Source organism: Cystoisospora suis (assembly GCF_002600585.1).
Source record: "Cystoisospora suis strain Wien I chromosome Unknown contig_3521, whole genome shotgun sequence".
NCBI lineage: Eukaryota > Apicomplexa > Conoidasida > Eucoccidiorida > Sarcocystidae > Cystoisospora > Cystoisospora suis.
The window spans coordinates 29,573-47,195 of record NW_027156316.1 but is presented as its reverse complement, the minus strand read 5'-3'; the positions used below and the strand labels follow the sequence as shown (position 1 = coordinate 47,195).

The window sequence follows — 17,623 nt, the reverse complement described above, 5'->3', positions numbered from 1 at the left end:
GTGTTTATATCTTTCTTATGTCTGTATGTCTCTTTCTTTCTTTCTTTCTTTCCTTTCTATCTTTCCTCGCTCTCTCTTTTTCTATACTTTCGTGAGAAAGGGAAATTTTGAGGCAGAATCTGAAAATGTAACCCTCTTTATAGTTGGTATTTCTTCCATTGCTTCTCTTCTTTCTTCTTTTTCTTTCTTTCTCTGCTCTCTTCTTCTTGTTCTCCTTCTTTTCGTCTTACATGAGTTCAGCTACTTCACAGATGGGGACTTTCTCCTGAGATACAGTTTGCTCAGCTGAAATACTAAAAGAAAAGATAAAAGACGAAAGGAAAGAAAGAAAGAAAGACAGATGAGAGCAAGGAAAGAAGAGGGTCTCTCTCAATCGGTGAGAACGACAGACAGACAGGAGGTCACGTTGGTACGTATAAGGGTTACGATGCCTACAGAAGCATAGTATACACACATATGTCTACATGCATACAACACATATATATATATATACATATATACGTAGATAGGTACACCTTCATGCATACATCCCAGAGAGTCGGCTGATTGAAGAGGGAGAAAGAATGCTTGAAGAGAGAGATAAAGAAAAGACGAAAGAGAGGACGCCCCTCCAGACAGATACGTGAGAACTTATTATCCTGTCTCCCTCATAGGAAAAGACAGCAGGAAAAAAGAAGAGAATGCCGAAGCAGGTTAGATATATACATTTGTAGAGGAAGAAAGAGACCATCGACGCTAGCTAGCTATCTAGCCTCCTAGCCTGGCCTTGGCGAGGTGAAGGATACGAGAGAGACCTTCAGACATAGAAGAAGAAACCGTGACAAAAATGAAGAGAAGAAGTCTTTAAAGAGAGAGAGAGATAAGATAGATGCATGTAAAGAAAAGACAATCCATGAAGTGGGGGTGTGCGTTGATTTATCTAGTATCACCCTCACGATCTTCCCATATAACCCAAGAGAAGACAGAAGAAAGAAAGCATCAAACTTCTCTCTCTTTTCTCTCTTTCTTTCTGTCTTTATCTCTCTCTTCAAGCTTTCTTTCTCTCTCTTCAAAAGTCGGTTTTTCTGGATGTATGGATATAGATATGTATCTATCAGTCTATCTCTCTATTTGTCCGCGAAATGTCTACCTATCTTTGATCTATGTATCTATCTATAATCTACCTATCTATGTATTTGTCTACCTCTCTTTCACTTGGATGCAGAAATGCCTTCACCCCTTGGAGCTTTCTTGTGACCTATCTTGGAGAGAAGAAAACACTTGAGGTATGGAGAATACGAAAGAGAATTAGAAGAAATAGAAGAAGAAGAATGACTTTGATAACGAAGTGGCACGTAGGAATAGAGAGGTTTAAGGTTTCTCTATGAGAGAAAGAAAAGAGTAGCGCGCTACGTTCATCTGCTACCGAAGAAAGAAAGAAAACTCCTTCCTTCTTTCATGAAGGAGAGATGAAGAGGAGAGAAATGTTAGAAACACAAGAGAGGCAGGGAAAGGGCATCTTCAGTAGAAAAGAGGCAGGCGCGAGCGAACAGTGAGTGAACTAAAGTCTTCCCTTGGAAGACGAGAGACCGCCAGGAGTGTACATACACTGGAAACACCATAGCGAAAAGCTTTGTCTGAATGAAAATAAGAGTCTACCTATGTTCTTTTTACCGAGAATAGAGATAGAAAGAAGACAGAATGATAAGGAGCAGAACGACACCCTCGAAGACAAGATGACTGAAAGAGATTAAAGCGACACCGAGGTAGATGAAAAAGCGAAACTAACGTGTTTCAAACATGGTCATATCTTCATTTGATACGGGAACGACTCTACGCAATGTCTTCCGTTTCTGAGGTGTACATACACCTCATCTCTCAGGTGCACATACACTTGACTTCTCAGGTGTCTATACACTTGATTCTCAGGTGTACATACACCTCATCTCTCAAGGACACGTGATGATCCCCGTATAATGACGAATCAATTATTCATTCATCCATCCATTCTCTTCGTTGGTTCATTCGTTGCAGCGACTGACCTTTCAGCTTCCAATTCATCCGGCTTCACTTCTGTTTTGCTCGAAGCATCTCCATTTGTGGCAGACGAGTCCAGCGGACTTTCGTTACTCTTAGCGGGGGGAGCCATCTTTCTTTCTTTCTTTCAATAAAAGAGACAGGAACTTAAGAGATAAACGAAGAAACAGACAAAGATAGCGGGAAAAGGAAGAGCGAAGTCACGGGACCGTTCACTTGAAGAGACTGGAGATCTCACACTCAAAATGATAAGAGAAGAGAAGACAGAAGAGGAAAGAAGACAGACACGAAAACACGGTGTAAAAGTTCAACGAGAAAGTGAGGAATTTTCAGAAGGACAAGGAAGGAGTCCGTCTTGCGTAGCGACACTGCGGTCGATTCGAGATGTCTCATCTACCACCTACATACGCCTCATATAGAGGCAGGGAAGGCAGGAGTTCTTCTTCTTCTTTCTCACATGGGATTGGATAGAAGACACACATCAAAGGAAAACTTCCGACTTTTTCATTTAATCGTGTGAGACGAAAAGAAAGAAAAGCGAAGAGACAGATAGAGGGAGAAAGAGCGGAGATCAGATTAAAACCGTTTTGCATGAATCGCATCGCCTATCTACCAGGGAAGAAGATGTAACGCTCTGTGTAAAGTATCCCTCCCGTCAAGGCTTCTCTGGTGTATGTACAGACATGCTTATGGAAGTAACGAGAAGTAGCTGTGAACTTGTAGCGGACCTTTGACATTGAAAAAGAATACAGGAGAAAATCTTTCTCTAAAGCTTGACATCTTGCTACAATGTAAACAGAGGGGACAGAGAGAGAGAGAAGAAGAAGAGCCACATCATTCATTCTTCTACACAAAGAGAGAAGCCTCCCTATGATTTGCACGCTACAAGTTCAACTGAGAAGACAGACGTCGGCTTATATAAGAAGAAGAAGCGCAGCATCTCTCAATACCCAAGTGTCCTCTGAATGTTTTCTTTGCATGCATTCTTCAAACAAGCATACAAAGCCAAGAATATTCAATACGGCGATGCTCGTCCTTCCTTCATCCTTTAGGAGCGTCTGTGAAGAAGATTTCTTCTTCGCCTCGTTCTTTGAGAAGCTTTTCTCATGGACCTTCCAAGTTTTCTCTCTGCTTCTATCTTCTTTAGCTTTTTGGAGACGGGATGATAGGTACACAGTCTCACATCGTCTTTTCTTTTCTCTCCCTCTTCCCTCATACGTCGATACTGCTTTCCATTCCTTCGTGTTGAAGAAGTTCCTCGCGATCTTCACATCTTCTTCTCGGGGATCTGGGCCTATCAATATTCTTTCGGAGATTTCTCTCTCTCTTCTTCTTCTCTCTGTCCTTACACGGGGATGTGCGGACTGAAGAAAAGAAGGAGAGGCCGAGGGGGGAGATGAAAGAAGTTTGTATGAAGGAGCATACTTGACCCTTTCCCTTTCTGTATTGCAAGTCGATTCTCACTCAGAAGTTGCCAAGGGGTTTCTTCTTCTCTTTTCTGCTCCAAGGCTTTCTCTCTTTCATTTGACGAGGAAAGAATAGGAAAGAGAGAATCTCTTTTTCTTCTTCTCTTCAGTTTTCTGTTCTCATCTTACCTTCTCCTTCTTAATCATCTTTCTCTTCTTCCTTTGTATCTCTTCTTGTTCTCTCGTTTCTCTTCGTTTTCTTCTCACCCTTGTCTACTACTTTCTTCTTCTTCTCCCTTGTGGCAATGCATTTATCTTCTTTACGCTTCCAGCCACCCGTCATAATTCCTTCAGTCTGATTGGTCTGATACTTCTTTCTTCCTTCCTCTTCTTTCTCTGTCTCTCTTTTCTTCACTCTTCTCTTCTTTTTCTCTTCTCTTTTTGTCTCCCCGCTTTCTCCATCTGAGTTCGATACCCTGGGACTTCGTCTTCTCCTCCTTGTTCCTATCTCCTTCTCTCTACTTTCTTTCTTTCTCCTTCCATCCATCTTTCTATCCAGTGTTTCTCTCATCTCTCTTCTCTCCCTCTCTTTCTCCTTCTTTCTACCTTTCTCCTCTCCATCTCTCTATCTTTATCTATTTCTCGAATTTTATCTATCTCTCTCTCTCTATCTATCTAACTTTCTTTTCTTTTCTGTTTCTCCTAGCACGATGGATCACTTTTTCTCTCAGCCTCTCCCGAGTGCGGGAGGTGGCTGGACGCAGAAATCCGAAGAGGAAGAAGAAGAGGAACAAGAATCTTCCCAGAGTCATCCGACTCTTTCTTCTTCTCCCCCTCTTCCTTCTTTATCATCGAATACTCAGCCCTCGACAGATCCATCTGTCTCTGTCTCTTCTTCCTCATCTTCTCAAAGAAGAATGTCTCTCTCTGACTCCTCCCATCTTCAGGCGCTTTCTTCTTCCCCTCCTTCTGCAACTTTCTCTCCCTCTTCTACCACGTCTCTACATCGACACGAGGAAGATCAAGACAGAAGCGGGACCAAAGTTGAGAAAGAAGATTATCTTCTTTCTCATTCGGCCCCTTCTTCTTCTTCCTCTTCACTCCCCCAAGATCGAGACTATCTTTTGCATGCAAGCTTATCGGATGTGTCATCTCTCCGTCAAGATCCACCATCCCATCCTCTTTCTTCCTCTTCTTCTCCCGCGCCCTTCTTCTCCGAGAAAGGTCTCGATAAAGACGAGCAATCTTCTTCTACAGGCAGAGAAGAGAAAGACACGAGCCAAGAAGTCCACGCCTTCTCTTCTTCGACGTCTCTTCGCTCCCTTAGAGGAGAAGACCATCAAGGAGCATCTTTCGCAGGCTCCCCGCCGTCCTATTATACAGCTGCGCCCGGCATAGGAATAGAAGACACAGGGAGAGGGCTAGGTAGCGGAGGCATACTACCAGCAGCAGCAGGAGGAGGACTAGTTTCTTCTTCTTCACCTGTCGTGACATCTCAAGGAGTAGGCGGGGGACTTCCATCATCGTCTTCTTCGGTAGGAGGAGGAGGAAGTGCGAAGGGAGGTCTATCTTCTTCTTCTTCGGCTTTTACAGGGGGTATCTCATCGATAAGTCTGGAGCCGAGGATCATTGTTAAGGAGGTGTCAACTTATAAGATCAAATTCATACTCGAGAATTGCGATGTCTCCATTGCTAACGCTCTCCGGAGAATTATGGTAAGGAGAACATAACGGAACGACGCGAAGAGAAGAAGAATGAAGAAAGAAAGAGAAAGTAGAGACCGATAGAGAGAGAGAGAAAGAGAGAGAAGAAGGAAAGGGATGAAGAAGACGGAGAAGAAAGAAGAGAAAGTCATGAGAAAGATGGTGGAGGGCCGGTACTAGTATGCAGTGCTCGTTAGATATGGAGAGTAGAAGAGTGGCTTTCTTCTTTTCTTTCTTTCTTTCTCTTTGGTCAGGGAAAGCATAAGACAGAGAGACGACAGCATGAGATCGGTCTATATACGGAGACAAAAGGAGAATAGAACGCCTACTAACTCCTCCCATTCAAATCCACACAACGAGACCCTACCGCTCCCAAGCTCCGCACCCCACCTCTCTTTCTAAGCTTCTTCTATCTCGATCTATCTATCTATCTATGTACAGTCTATCCATTTTCAATGATAGACCTCCCTGTGTCTCCATTCATACATCCATACACACATGTACGCAATAAGAAGAAGCTTCATCTTCTACGTCTGTCTGTCTGTCTCCCTATCTTTCTATCTATGTATCGGTACATAGACATGACGCTTGGTTTGCATATGTGTATTCCAGGTTGACTACTGATGTAGATGCCTATCTATCTCTCATCTCTCTATCTTCTATCTATCTCTATTTATCTGGGATCTACCTATCTCCTTCTTTCTGTACAGGAAGTAGGATAGGCATGGTGACTGGCAGGCGTCTCTGCGCTACTGTTTCTCTTCTTCACTTGTTGACATGCTTTTCTCTTTCTTTCTTTCCTTCTTTCTTTCTTTCCTTCCTTCTTCTTCTGCTTCTTCTTCAATTTTTCTTAGATTGCAGAAGTCCCCACATTGGCGATAGACGTCGTGACGGTGTATGAGAATAGCTCTGCTCTTCACGATGAATTTCTCGCCCATAGGTACGCTCTCCAAATTTCTGTTTCCGATCTTTCCATCTCCTATCCGTCTTTAGTCTATTTTCAATCTACGTGTTCGGTCTCTTCATCTCTCTCCTCCCTCTTCTACATGCATGCATGGATCTATGGAGAAACACATGCAGATATCAACACATTCATGTGCAGGTATGTATTTCTTCACACATCTATACATATATATATCTATATATACATGTATGCATATATGTATACGTATCTATATCTATCTGTGTGTATACTCTCATTCTTGCTGTGTATACACATATCTACGTATACGGCAGAAACTGAGATTTCCGCACATGTATGATTGCATGTATATATATTTATATATATATATATATATAGGTATGTGTAAGTACCTATACATATATATATATATATGTATATATATACGTATACTCCCATTTATCATATGAATATATGTACATGTGCCTATGTATGTGGCAAGAAGCGAGAATACGTGTCTGCCTGTATATTTACATGTCTGCGTGACCGTGGAGATAGAGAGATCTACTTTATGCCTTTTCTTTCTCCTTCCTTCTTTTCTTTTCTCCTGTGTAGTATCTACCTGCTCCGTGGTTTCTCTCTATTCTATCTTTCTTTCTTGCTTCGGATCTTTCTTTTTCTTTCTCTTTTTCTTCTTCCTTTATTTTTCTTTCTTTCTTTCTTTTTCTTTCTCTCTTCTTTCTTGGATTTTCTTCTACCCCCAGTTGTCATCTAGATCTCTCGTGACATGTGTCTTCTTCTTTCTCTTTCTATCATTCTCTCTTTGGCCGTGTATCTGTTTTGATCTCCCTTTCTTTTTCTTTCTCTTTTTCTTCTTCCTTTATTTTTCTTTCTTTCTTCCTTTTTCTTTCTCGTTCTCCTCCTTCCTTTTGCAGACTGGGTCTCCTTCCTATTGATAGCCGCAACATTAACGCCTACGTCAATCGAGAGGTATTTTTCTTCCTTTTCTTCTTTTCATCTTCATACTCCTAATCACCTTCATTCTCCTTATCGACATGGGGATACGATCCTCTCTCTCGCTCTCTATATATGTATACATATGTATCATATATATACGTATGTATACACACGATAGATGCTTGTATAGGTAGATGTATATATATATATATATGTATATATGTATATATATATGTATATATGTATATATGTATGTACATGAAGTGGTTGCGAGAAAGTGTATCCCAATGCTCTCACCTGACGACACACTTTCTTCTGCCCTAGACTCCCCGCCATCAACGCAATTTCCTCCTTCTTCTCTTTCTTTCTTTCTTTGTGTAGGATTGCGATTGCGCAGATCACTGTGACCGATGTAGCGTTCACTATGCGTTGGATGTAGTTAGCGACCAAGACGAGAGTCTCCACGTTACACATCGAGATATAACGCCGGATCATGCAGCGAGGGGAGCTGCAGGAGGTGCTGCGGGAGGGGATCTCCTCGATCTCTCCATTCCTATGCCTGTCCCTCTCCTCAAAGAAATGCAGCAAAAAGAACTCGTAAGTGGAGCACACGTATTCATACAGACATATGTATATATACATGTATATATATATATATGTATAAGGCATGAAAGATGAAGAGAGTGAAGAGGAGAATAAGATAGGATATATATATATAGATTTGTATATATGTATATATATAGATGCGTGTGGTTATGTTAAAGGTTCTAGGGTGAGGACGAAGAAGACCTAGTGTAGATTCATCGTGTAAAATCTATGTATTGATCTAGGCGTCTGCATCTCTCCACCTATCCGTCTGTCTCTCTATGTCTCTATTGCAATCTTCCATATCTATATCTATATGTATCGCTTCAGGTGTGTTGTATACATATAGAGTGGGTGTTTGAAGGTGGACAAGGATCGTATCTACGACTTCGTCACTTAGCCTACAGAGCGCTCAATACCTGCCTGTCTACATGTATGTATACATATACCCCCCATGTATATATATATATATATATCTATATATGTTTCTGTGTGTACATGTTCTCGTATATCTTTCCATATGTATTTGAAGGGCATCTGAACATATGGCGGGTGTATGCTGAGATATGGAGAGAGTACTAGCCCTCTTTCCGGGTGTATGTACACCTCGGATGATTGTCCAGTCCCAACCTGCACTGTCGTACATCCGTCTTTTTCTACGTCTCTTTTCAACTTTCTTTTCTTTCTTTCCTTCTCTCTGTTTTTCCTTCTTTCTTTCTTTCTATCTTCCTTGTTGCTGCGGGTGTCTATCTTCTTCAGGACGGAATTCCGATAGTTAAGCTTCGAAAGAACCAGGCAATTAATATGCGTATGACTGCTATCAAGGTACCTTCAGACATAGTTGAGAGAGAAACATGATCAAGAAAGGTTTTCCTACTCTCTCTTGGTCTTATCTCTCTTTCTGCATCTCCTCTTCTGCTCTTTCGCTATCTTTCTCTATCTCTCTCTCTCTCTCTATGTCCGTCGGTATTTGTCGATCTTCTCTCTCTTTCTTTCTCTCTCTCTTTTCTCATTCAACGGGAATTGCGCCCCTGCCCTTGGATCAAGCTCCTAGCCCCTAGACAGCCCACCTTTCTATCTTCTTCTCGCTACTCCATGGATAGCGGCAGAGATCGACCTATAAATATATATCTATATACATAAGTCCATGCGTATATACATATGTACATGTCTACAGAGAGATGTGTAGCGTTGGTATATCTATATATATATAGATAGATATATGTATATATATATATATGTATATATGTATATATGTATGTATTGGAGGCAGGAGTCGAGGGTGATTGCAGGGAGATATTCTCTTCTTGTTGGATCTCGAGGGAGGAGGAAAAGAAAAGTCAGGAAGGAGATCTCTTTCTCCTTATGTCTGGAGATCTCCGGCGAGACTGACTATCTTCCAAAGGTTTTCCATCTCTCTTTGTCTCTTGTGAACTTTTCTATCTAGATCTAGATTGGTAGGTCGATCGAGAGAGAGAGAGATGTGATGCTTTGTCTCGTCTAACAAGGATATGTACTCTCGAGGTGTGTGTATATACACCTGATGTATATAGAGATTCCTCCTCCTTCTCCTCCTCTTCCTCGTCATGTGTGCCTTGTTTCTTGTCTTTTGCTTTGCTTGAAGGGTATCGGGAAGATTCACGCGAAGTGGTCTCCAGTTGCCACAGCTTCGTATAAATTTGAGCCACATATCACTTTCCAAGAAGATCTCCTGGCTCGAGCTCCTGCCTCTGTCAAACTCCAAATGTAAGAAGGCTAGACAAGATAGCGAGATAGATAAATCAATTAGTTAGATAGATAGATAGACAAGTCAAGATGAACAGTCGCGAGGTGTATGTATATACAGTTGGCATGTATATACACTTGGGATATGTTGAGATTCCTCCTCGTCGTCATGGCAAGCATACGTCTTTCTTCTTCTCAAGTTGTCAGAAAAGAAGTCTGATATAGGCGGCAAGCACTTTTCTTCTTCTTTCTCTTCTTCTTCTTCATTCTCTTTACCTCTACTGAGTCTTTTCCTTCTGTTCTTTTTCGTCTTCTCTTTCTTCTTCCCTTCTGCTGTCGTGATACCTCTCTCTTTGGAATTTTCTCACCTTGTCGGATGGAGGGCGTGGCGTTTGTTCTCTCCTTATGCGTATTCTTTTCGCTTGTTTCTCTTGAGTGGGGTGAGATCCTAAATACACAAGAGGACGATGGGCTGCATGCACTTTGTATTTCATCCATGTCAGCATGCATAAAGAAAAGCTGATAGAATCGATCGAAAGATCAAAGACCAGTGTGGAGATTTATATTAAGAAGGAAAAGAAAAAGACAGGCAGTGACGGGTGTGCATCCACACAGACATCGGTACAGCAAACTACACTGTCTCCTCTTCTCTCTTTTTTCTTTGCTTCTTTTCTTCTCTCTTTCTTTCTTTCATCTTTTCTTTTCTTTTCTTCTTTTCTTTCATTTTGTTTTGAAAGTGCGAAGTCATGTCCGAGAGAAGTCTTCTCTTTCTTTGACGATACACCCTCTGGCGGTATGTCTCTCTCTCTTCTCTTCTCTTCTTTCCTTCGCACACCTTACGAATCTTCTTCTTCGTCTTCTCGTGATCGTCGTGCTTATCTTTAGGTAGAGGAGCTTCTTTCTTTTTCTCTCATTGACGACTCTCTCTTTCCATAGAAGAAGAATGAAAAGATAAAGGGCAAGAAAAAGAATGAGAGGAGAAAGAGGATGAGAAAGAGACCTGCTGAGAAGAAGAAGAAGAAGAAAGAAAAGACTTTTCTTCTTGTCTTTCTATCTGTCGCAGTGATTCGTTGTACAGCCTCTGCCTCACCGTGACCAAGCCGCTATACCATCATATATATAGATATAGATATAGATATATATAGATATATATATATATATCTAGAGAGAGAGAATGGGAGAAGAGAATACAGTCATAGCCACATCTACATACTTACCGGTATATCATGCTTTACAGATAGATATAGATATAATAGACATATATATATATGTGTCTACATGTTTATATGTGTGTAGGTAGAGGCATGTGAGATGAGTATGTGTATGACAGGATCTAGATAGATAGATAAATCGGCAGATAGCTAGATAGATCAAAGAGAGCTTAAAGATAAAGATAGACTGAAGATAGATGGATAGATTAACGAAGAGAAGGGAGAAAGAGGCAGGAGAGAAAAGAGAGAGGAAATCGAAGCGAGATGAAAGAGAAGAGAAGGAAGAAGAGGAAGAGATAGAAAGAGAAAGGAATGAGTTCGTTCGTATAGACAGGGGATGAGATCTCTTAAAATGGTGTATATAGACATCTATCTCCAAGAGAGGCGCTTATAGAGAGAGAGCTTTCTATCTTTCTCAAGGTCGACTTTTCTCCTCGATCATTCATTCTTCTGTCTTTCGTCTTCTCTTGTGTCTTGCGTGTGGCTCTCAACATAAACACCACCAGGTAACGGCATTCTTCGAGTCGAAAGAAAAATGAACTGCATGTAAGTCAAAAGAACCTACAGACGAAGAAAGATAGAAAGACAGATAGAGCTCTCCGTGTTTTCTCCCGCCTCCCCTTTTGGAGAGAGATAGCTCAAAGTTAGATTGAAGAATATAGCTCGCCCGGGTAGATAGAGATGAAGATCGAGAGATAAGATAAGAGTGGGATAGATCGAGCGAGCGAGGTATATTGTAAGGACGTCAACGTGGCATAGAAGCTCTCTCTCCCTATTCGCGGTGTATACTGGGTTTATACATCATCTTTTCTTCTTTGCCTTTTCTTTCTTCTTTCTTTCTTTCTTCTTTCTTCTTTCTTTCTTTCTTCTTGTAGATTTTGTGACCAGTGTATGTTAAAGGCTAAAGAGCTAGGATACCGCAAGATGATTTGCGTCGAGCCAAATGAAAGAAAATTCTTCTTTACTGTCGAGGTAATTAAGACACTCCTCACAGCGTACTGAAACGCACGAGGTGTGACTCATCGTGCGTGACTCGCGTCATCATACATCTACACATTCGTAGACATAGAGATCGAGACATATGGAGATATGTGTACCTGTATAGAGATACACATAGACACCTAGATATGCTTTGGAAAGTGTATGGCAGTAGTATGTTTCACATACTACCTACCGTTCTAGACGCATCTAGATTCATACATACGTATCTATACATATCGAGACCTTCTCATACGTATATATCCGTATATATACATAATACCTCTTCACAGCATGTATGTAGATATATATACGTCCATCCATATACGTACATGGGTATACATCTCTGTCTGCAGTACTTTATCGAGTCTCATACCTCTGTATATATGTATATGCATGTACAACTGAATATCTATATATGTATATATGTATATACGCGCTGTGCATGCATGTAGTCATGTGATGTAGAGACAGTCGACGCATCTTCAAGTAGGGTTTGTGCGGACCTCGTTGTCTGTATTGAAGAAGAACTTCTTTAATGTTCCTGTGGATCTGTTTATATACCCGCCGTCGACTGTCGTTCCCCTCACGATCGATACGGATTGGACAAGAAGACGAATCGATACACTAGGAATTAGCAGAGATCTCCCCCTTCAGGTCGGCATGTCTCACCAAATCATCTCTCTTTCTTTATCTCTTTCTGTTTCTTTCTTTCTTTTTCTTCCGCGATTGCTCTTCTTTCTTTCTCTTCTTGTTCCTCTCCTGCTTACCTCACCCCCCTATCGATCTATCTATCTATCTTATTTTCCTTCCTTCTTTCTTTCATTCTTATCTCTTTCTTTCATTCTTATCTCTTTCTTTCATTCTTGTTCAGTCTACAGGAGTGATGCCGGCGGAGCAGATAGTGGATGTAGCCTTTGAAGTGCTTCTAACGAAATTTTCAGAGCTCGAGCGGCATGTGACCCAAGCCAACACACGAACGACAGGGCATCTCCAACAGGCCTCGCGTCCATTCAGCGACGACGACGGCAATCGGAGAGGCCCCGCCTCCTCCTCCTCCTCCTTTTCTTCTTCAAGTGGTAGTAGTAGCGGATTTCTCTCTGCTATGGGAACCTCCGGTCTCTCTTCAGCAGGAGGGACAGATGGAGGGACAAGTCGGGGAGGAGTCCTTCTGGATCTGGATTAAGTCATTCACACGAACGGGAGGGGGGGAGATGAAGAAAGGTCAAGGGGATAGAGAGCGCAGAGACAGAGGGGGGGGAAGGGAAGCTAGTTTGGTTGGTGCCTATAAAAGAAAAAGAAGGAGGAGGAGGAGAAGAAGAAGCGAAGGAAGAAAAGATAAGAAGAGTGTGGGGTGTGGGAACTCCGTGCTGCTCCTGTTGCTGTTTATTTCTCACTCACTACTGCATGCAAAGTCATCCAGCGATCTCTCTCTCTATATATATAGAGAGAGATAGATATATAGATAGTTCTATATATAGATATAGATATATAGTCATGTATGTAGGCTGTTGCATGCGTATACCCAGATACATACTTAGGTACGTACAGACACGCACTCCGTGAGGAACAATTGTGTCTTTCTTTCTTTCTTTCTTTCTTTCTTTCTTTCTTTCTTTTTGTCTCTGAGACACTTACTTCACTTGCTTTCTCTGAATGAGAAAGCCCGTGTGGATGGCGAAAGAAGAAGCTCTTGATCTATCCCCTCCTTCGACAGAGAGAGGAAGACGGAAAAGAAGGAGAGGAAGAAGAAGAAGACTACAACTTCTACCGATGCTGGTATGGAGACAGAGAGATATGGCGTTTGAAGAGAGAGAAAGAGAGAGGAGAGAGTAGATGAAGAAAAAGAAGAATGAGAAACGCTTTCTGTCATGTATTAAAGAGGAAGAGTAGACAATCTGTAGAGATCGTCGTATTGCAGTGTACGGCTGCAGACACATAGCTGCGGGGTAGTAAGAGAAAGAGAGAGAAACATTTCTCATCGAGAGTCACAATACTGCCACTCCGATGGGCCTGCTCGTTCAGGTGTATGTACACCTCAGTCACCCACGAGGACAGCAGTACTACTCTAACTATCACGACTACAGCTCACAAGACAAGAAATTGCTACGGCACTTAAATCTCTCTTCAATACCTCTCGAAAATCTTCTTTTCTCTAGATCGAAAATGTTCGACAAGAAGAGGTTCTTATCTCTCATTTTCCATCAATTAAGGTGTTCATTCTTTTCAATTTCTTTTCCTCACGCGCCTCTCACTCTTCTTCGTCATTTCCCCACCGCCGTCTCTCGAAAGGGCACTACGTGCTCAGAGGAGTTCGGCAGTTATCTTATCTATGAATCTAGCTATCTATCTAGCGATCTATGCTATCTAGCGATCTATCCTATGTCTAAATCTATGCTATCTATCTAGCTATCTGTCTATGCTATTTCTCTAGCTATCTTCTATCTTCACACCTTTTTCTGAGACAAGAATTTCTCTTTGCCAGCGAAAGAAAGAAAAGAGCAAGAAGAAATCTCTCTTGTTCTTAAGGAGAGACACCGGGAGACGGGAGTCATAAGGAAGGCAGGTCACTCAGTAACGACTTCGGCAGCAGGGAGACTTGTCTCCTCTCTCTTCTTTCTGGTATGACTAAATAAAGAGAGAGACATACATAGATAGATAGATACATGGATGTCTTTTCTTCAGCTTCGTGTGAACAGAAGAGAAATCGATAATAGAGAAAGAGAGACCCGAAGTCATGTGAGGAAGGTAGAGTCAGGTGTATCTACACATCTACCGTATTTGGACTTTGGAGAATCTATCCTTCATGAGTCGATCCTCAACTCACATGACGTACGCTAGCATTCCTCTTGTTCCTCCTACTATCTGTCTTCCGTCTTGTTTAAGAAGGCGAATCTTCTTAACGCGTTTCTCTTATCTAGCTATCGATCTCTGTCTCTCTATCTATCGTCTGCCTTCTTCTGTAAGTATGAAGAAGGGAGAAGCTCTTTCTCTTCTCTCTCCTTCTCCCGTCTGCTCTCGTTCGTTGCGTCCGCAGTCTTGAAGAAGCCTGGCTTTGACACGTTGCAGAAGACAAGAAGAGAAGAAAAAGAGAAAGATTTGAAGAAGATGAAGACGAAGGTTCTTCATGAGAAATTAATCCTTCTTCATTTCCTGTGTAGAAAGTTGTAGACTTTTCTTTCTCTCTTTCTGTCGTCCTTTGTGAAGCTGTTCATTATCTCTCTTCTTCATAAATCGCATACACCGCATCTCTTCTTTCTCTCTTTGGTCTTGCCTTTCTTTCGTTCATTCTGTTTCTGTGCTATCTTCTTCTCGACCACGATTGCCTGCCTTCTTTGAAGCGAAGCAAGATTCATCCTACCCTCACTCAGCCTTCTATCTATCTTTAATCTATCTATCTTTAATCTATCCTCTAATCTATCTATCTATCTGTCTACCTCCTTCTGTCTATCTACCTTCAATCTATCTATCTATCTTTGATCTATCTGTCTATCTCCTTGTACTTATCTATCTTTGATCTATCTGTCTATCTCTTATGATCTTCTGTTGTTTTGTCTTGTCTATCTTCTAGATTTGTTTGACTGTCTTTTCATTCTTCCTTTCTTGTGTGAATGAACGAGGAACACTTCCACAGAAAGTCCGACTCCGCCGGAGCTAGATACAAAACAAAGCTTGATCGGTCACTCTCACTAAAAAGAAGAAAAAGCCTTAGCTTGAAGAAGAAGAAGAAGAAAAGGAAGAAGAAAAAGAGGAAGAGAGAAGTAGAGAGAAAGATTTCTTTTGCACACCTAATCCACACAGATCTCATTCCTCTTCCGAACGAAGAAGCACACGGCCACACCCCTTCCCTTCCCTTGTCTCGTCTCTCTCTCTCTCTGTCTGTCGTGTGTGTCTCGTTTTCTCCTCTGTTCTCCTTTTTTCGTTTTCTTCCGTTTTATTTCTTCTCTTTTCTTCTTTTCTTCTCACGCGTTTCTCTAGGAGGCACACTCCTTGACAAGACATTCTTTTCAGTTCTTTTTCTTGTCCGTGAGAAGTTGATCTCGTAGATCGCTGGTAATGATCGTGGTCGATCTTGCGCACGAAAAGCGAGAAAAAGGAAAAAGAAGATGCAGCAAGTCAGAGAGTCAGTAAGACTAGTCGTAGGGGTTGAGACTGAGAATTTCTCAGGTGTACATACACTCGAAAAAGATGACGAGTAGTACATCGTGATAGACATGGTGAACCAAAAGATCTTCTTTTCTTGTCATCCACACGAACCGTTTTCGTTCAAGTCAAAAGTCATTTCCTTTTCTCTTCTTTCTCTCTCTCTCGCGTTTTCGTCTGTTTCTCTCTCTATTTCTTCTTTCTTGTTCTCCCCTTCTCCTTTTTTCCTCACTTCCCATCTATGTCTATCTTGGTAGATTTTGTCGCTTTCTATCTCTTTCTCCAGCTTCACTTGAGGTGTTCGTCACATTTCCTTCTTTCTCCATCCCTCTACCATTCATTGTTTCCTATTCTATCTCCTTGTCTTCTCGCTTTCCTTTCTTTCTTTTCTTCAAACACCGGCCCTCCTCATCCATGGCTCTTCTCTCTCTCTCTCAAAGAACGCGATTCTTGATCTGTCGTCTTCTCCTTCTTTACCTTCCTTTCTCGGAAGGGCTTTCCGCTCTCTTCTTGTCTCGAGATTCTGCTTGGGAAGATAAAAAGTAGAGCATCGTGAAGTACTCCCTTTCTCATTTCCTCTTAAGAAAAGGAAGAAGAGTCTTCGAACTCGTCATCTTTCTCTCTCTAAGTGGAGATTCGTCATAGAAGCACTTCTCTTCATTCTCTCACGTTTAGCACTTGTGTATAGAGAGAAGGAGGAGATATAGGTTCAAGCCTTATTCGTGTCGTATTCTTGTTTGTAGATAGAAAGAGAAAGAGTAGGTAGCTATATTGATATAGAGATCGACATACCTAAGCAAGTCTGGAGCGAAATAGGGAGACATACACCATCTGTTTAAAAAGGAGACAAGCGGAGGGGAGGTCGTGGACTTTGATCGATGTAAAGATATACAAATCGAGAGAGAAAGAGATAGATGCAAGACAGATTGAAGAGAGATAAAAGACAAGAGTGTGAAGATCTCTTTCTGTGTCTCCAGACAAGGAAGCAGTTATGAACGAATAGGCGAGGTTAACGTGCTTACATAATGGATGGATGGATAGATACAAGCTTCCTATAAAGAGAAAGCTCGGACAAACTAGATTCTTTTTCTTCTTCTTTCTTTCGGTCCTAAGGAGAGACACCTTCAATCTTCTTCATGCTGATACCTCTCTTCTCTCCCTCTCTCTGCTTTCTCCACAGTATCACTCCGCCATCTCCTCTCTTTCTTTTCTTTTTCATTCTTTCTTTCTTTCTTCCGTGACCATCTATCTTAACAATGGAGAAGAAGACTTTCGTTCCTGCGTCTGCTTTCTCTCCGTCACTTCATCCTTCTTCTTCTTCTTTCTCTTCTTCTTCTTCTCCTCCGCCTGCGTTGTCGTCTTTATCTTCGACAAGTAAAGGGGGTGGAGAAGGAGAAGAAGAAGAAAGAGAAGAAGGAGAGATTGTGGGAGAGAAATCTTCAGAGAAAAGCCTTCAGTCCAATTCTCATCATGCTTGTAGAGAGTGTTCCCTTCCTTTCATGGGAGCGGGAGATGCCTTTCCATGGATCTCTCAATTGATCAAAAGTCTATCTTTCTTCATTCTCTTAGCTTCTCTTCTCATCTATACCACATGGCACGTAAGTGTAGAGAAGAAAAAGATCTGTCTTTTCACCTTATCTCTCAAACGTCCTCTTTTCTCTCCATGCATGCACCGTCACTTTTTACCTCAATTGATCTACACGCACACACGTGTCAATTCTATACGAACACACCTCTCCCTTTGAACCGACAACTCCTTCACTTATATCTATCTATCTTGAATCTATCTATCTCTATCTATCTATCTATCTATCTATCTCTAATCTATCTATCTATCTACCTATCTATCTATATCTATCTATCTATCTTTACTCTACCTATCTCTAGTATATCTATCTATCTATCGATCTCTGACCCATCTATCTATCTTTAATCTCTCTATCTATCTATCTTTAATCTATCTATCTATCTATCTTTATCTATCTATCTATCTTTAAT

General features: G+C 41.5%; 5 protein-coding genes across 5 annotated transcripts in view; 2 read left to right on the top strand and 3 right to left on the bottom strand.

Moving 5' to 3' along the window:
* Positions 1-226: 226 nt before the first annotated feature.
* CSUI_006854 (uncharacterized protein) lies at positions 227-2,860 on the bottom strand. The gene is made up of 2 exons (XM_068067005.1): positions 2,022-2,860; positions 227-293 (listed from the first exon to the last, which is right to left on the bottom strand). Exon 1 carries the CDS (start codon positions 2,856-2,858, stop codon positions 2,622-2,624), a length of 237 nt encoding a protein of 78 aa, XP_067921024.1. The 5' UTR covers positions 2,859-2,860; the 3' UTR covers positions 227-293; positions 2,022-2,621.
* A 157-nt stretch (positions 2,861-3,017) lies between these two features.
* On the bottom strand, positions 3,018-16,819 carry CSUI_006852 (uncharacterized protein; the record flags this gene model as incomplete). Its single annotated transcript, XM_068067003.1, has 7 exons — positions 3,018-3,380; positions 4,428-4,673; positions 9,570-9,741; positions 10,129-10,296; positions 15,324-15,553; positions 16,103-16,148; positions 16,812-16,819. Coding segments are annotated over 7 exons (1,233 nt in total), but the record flags the coding sequence as incomplete, so codon positions are not given.
* Positions 3,070-12,668, top strand: CSUI_006853 (dna-directed rna polymerase ii rpb3; the record flags this gene model as incomplete). The annotated part of the gene is made up of 10 exons (XM_068067004.1): positions 3,070-5,137; positions 5,980-6,065; positions 6,962-7,016; positions 7,365-7,580; positions 8,328-8,393; positions 9,193-9,314; positions 10,031-10,086; positions 11,011-11,050; positions 11,380-11,476; positions 12,357-12,668. Exons 1-10 carry the CDS (start codon positions 4,133-4,135, stop codon positions 12,666-12,668), a joined length of 2,055 nt encoding a protein of 684 aa, XP_067921023.1. The 5' UTR covers positions 3,070-4,132.
* On the top strand, positions 13,058-17,332 carry CSUI_006851 (uncharacterized protein; the record flags this gene model as incomplete). The annotated part of the gene is made up of 2 exons (XM_068067002.1): positions 13,058-13,261; positions 14,520-17,332. A coding segment is annotated over exon 2 (450 nt), but the record flags the coding sequence as incomplete, so codon positions are not given.
* The window catches only part of CSUI_006850 (uncharacterized protein), a gene marked incomplete at its 3' end in the record, with an annotated part of 12,191 nt that continues 11,496 nt past the window's right edge, over positions 16,929-17,623 (bottom strand). Inside the window, exon 6 of the mRNA XM_068067001.1 lies at positions 16,929-17,076. Coding sequence (XP_067921020.1) covers positions 16,929-17,076 — 148 coding nt within the window. The remainder of the gene's footprint in view (positions 17,077-17,623) is intronic.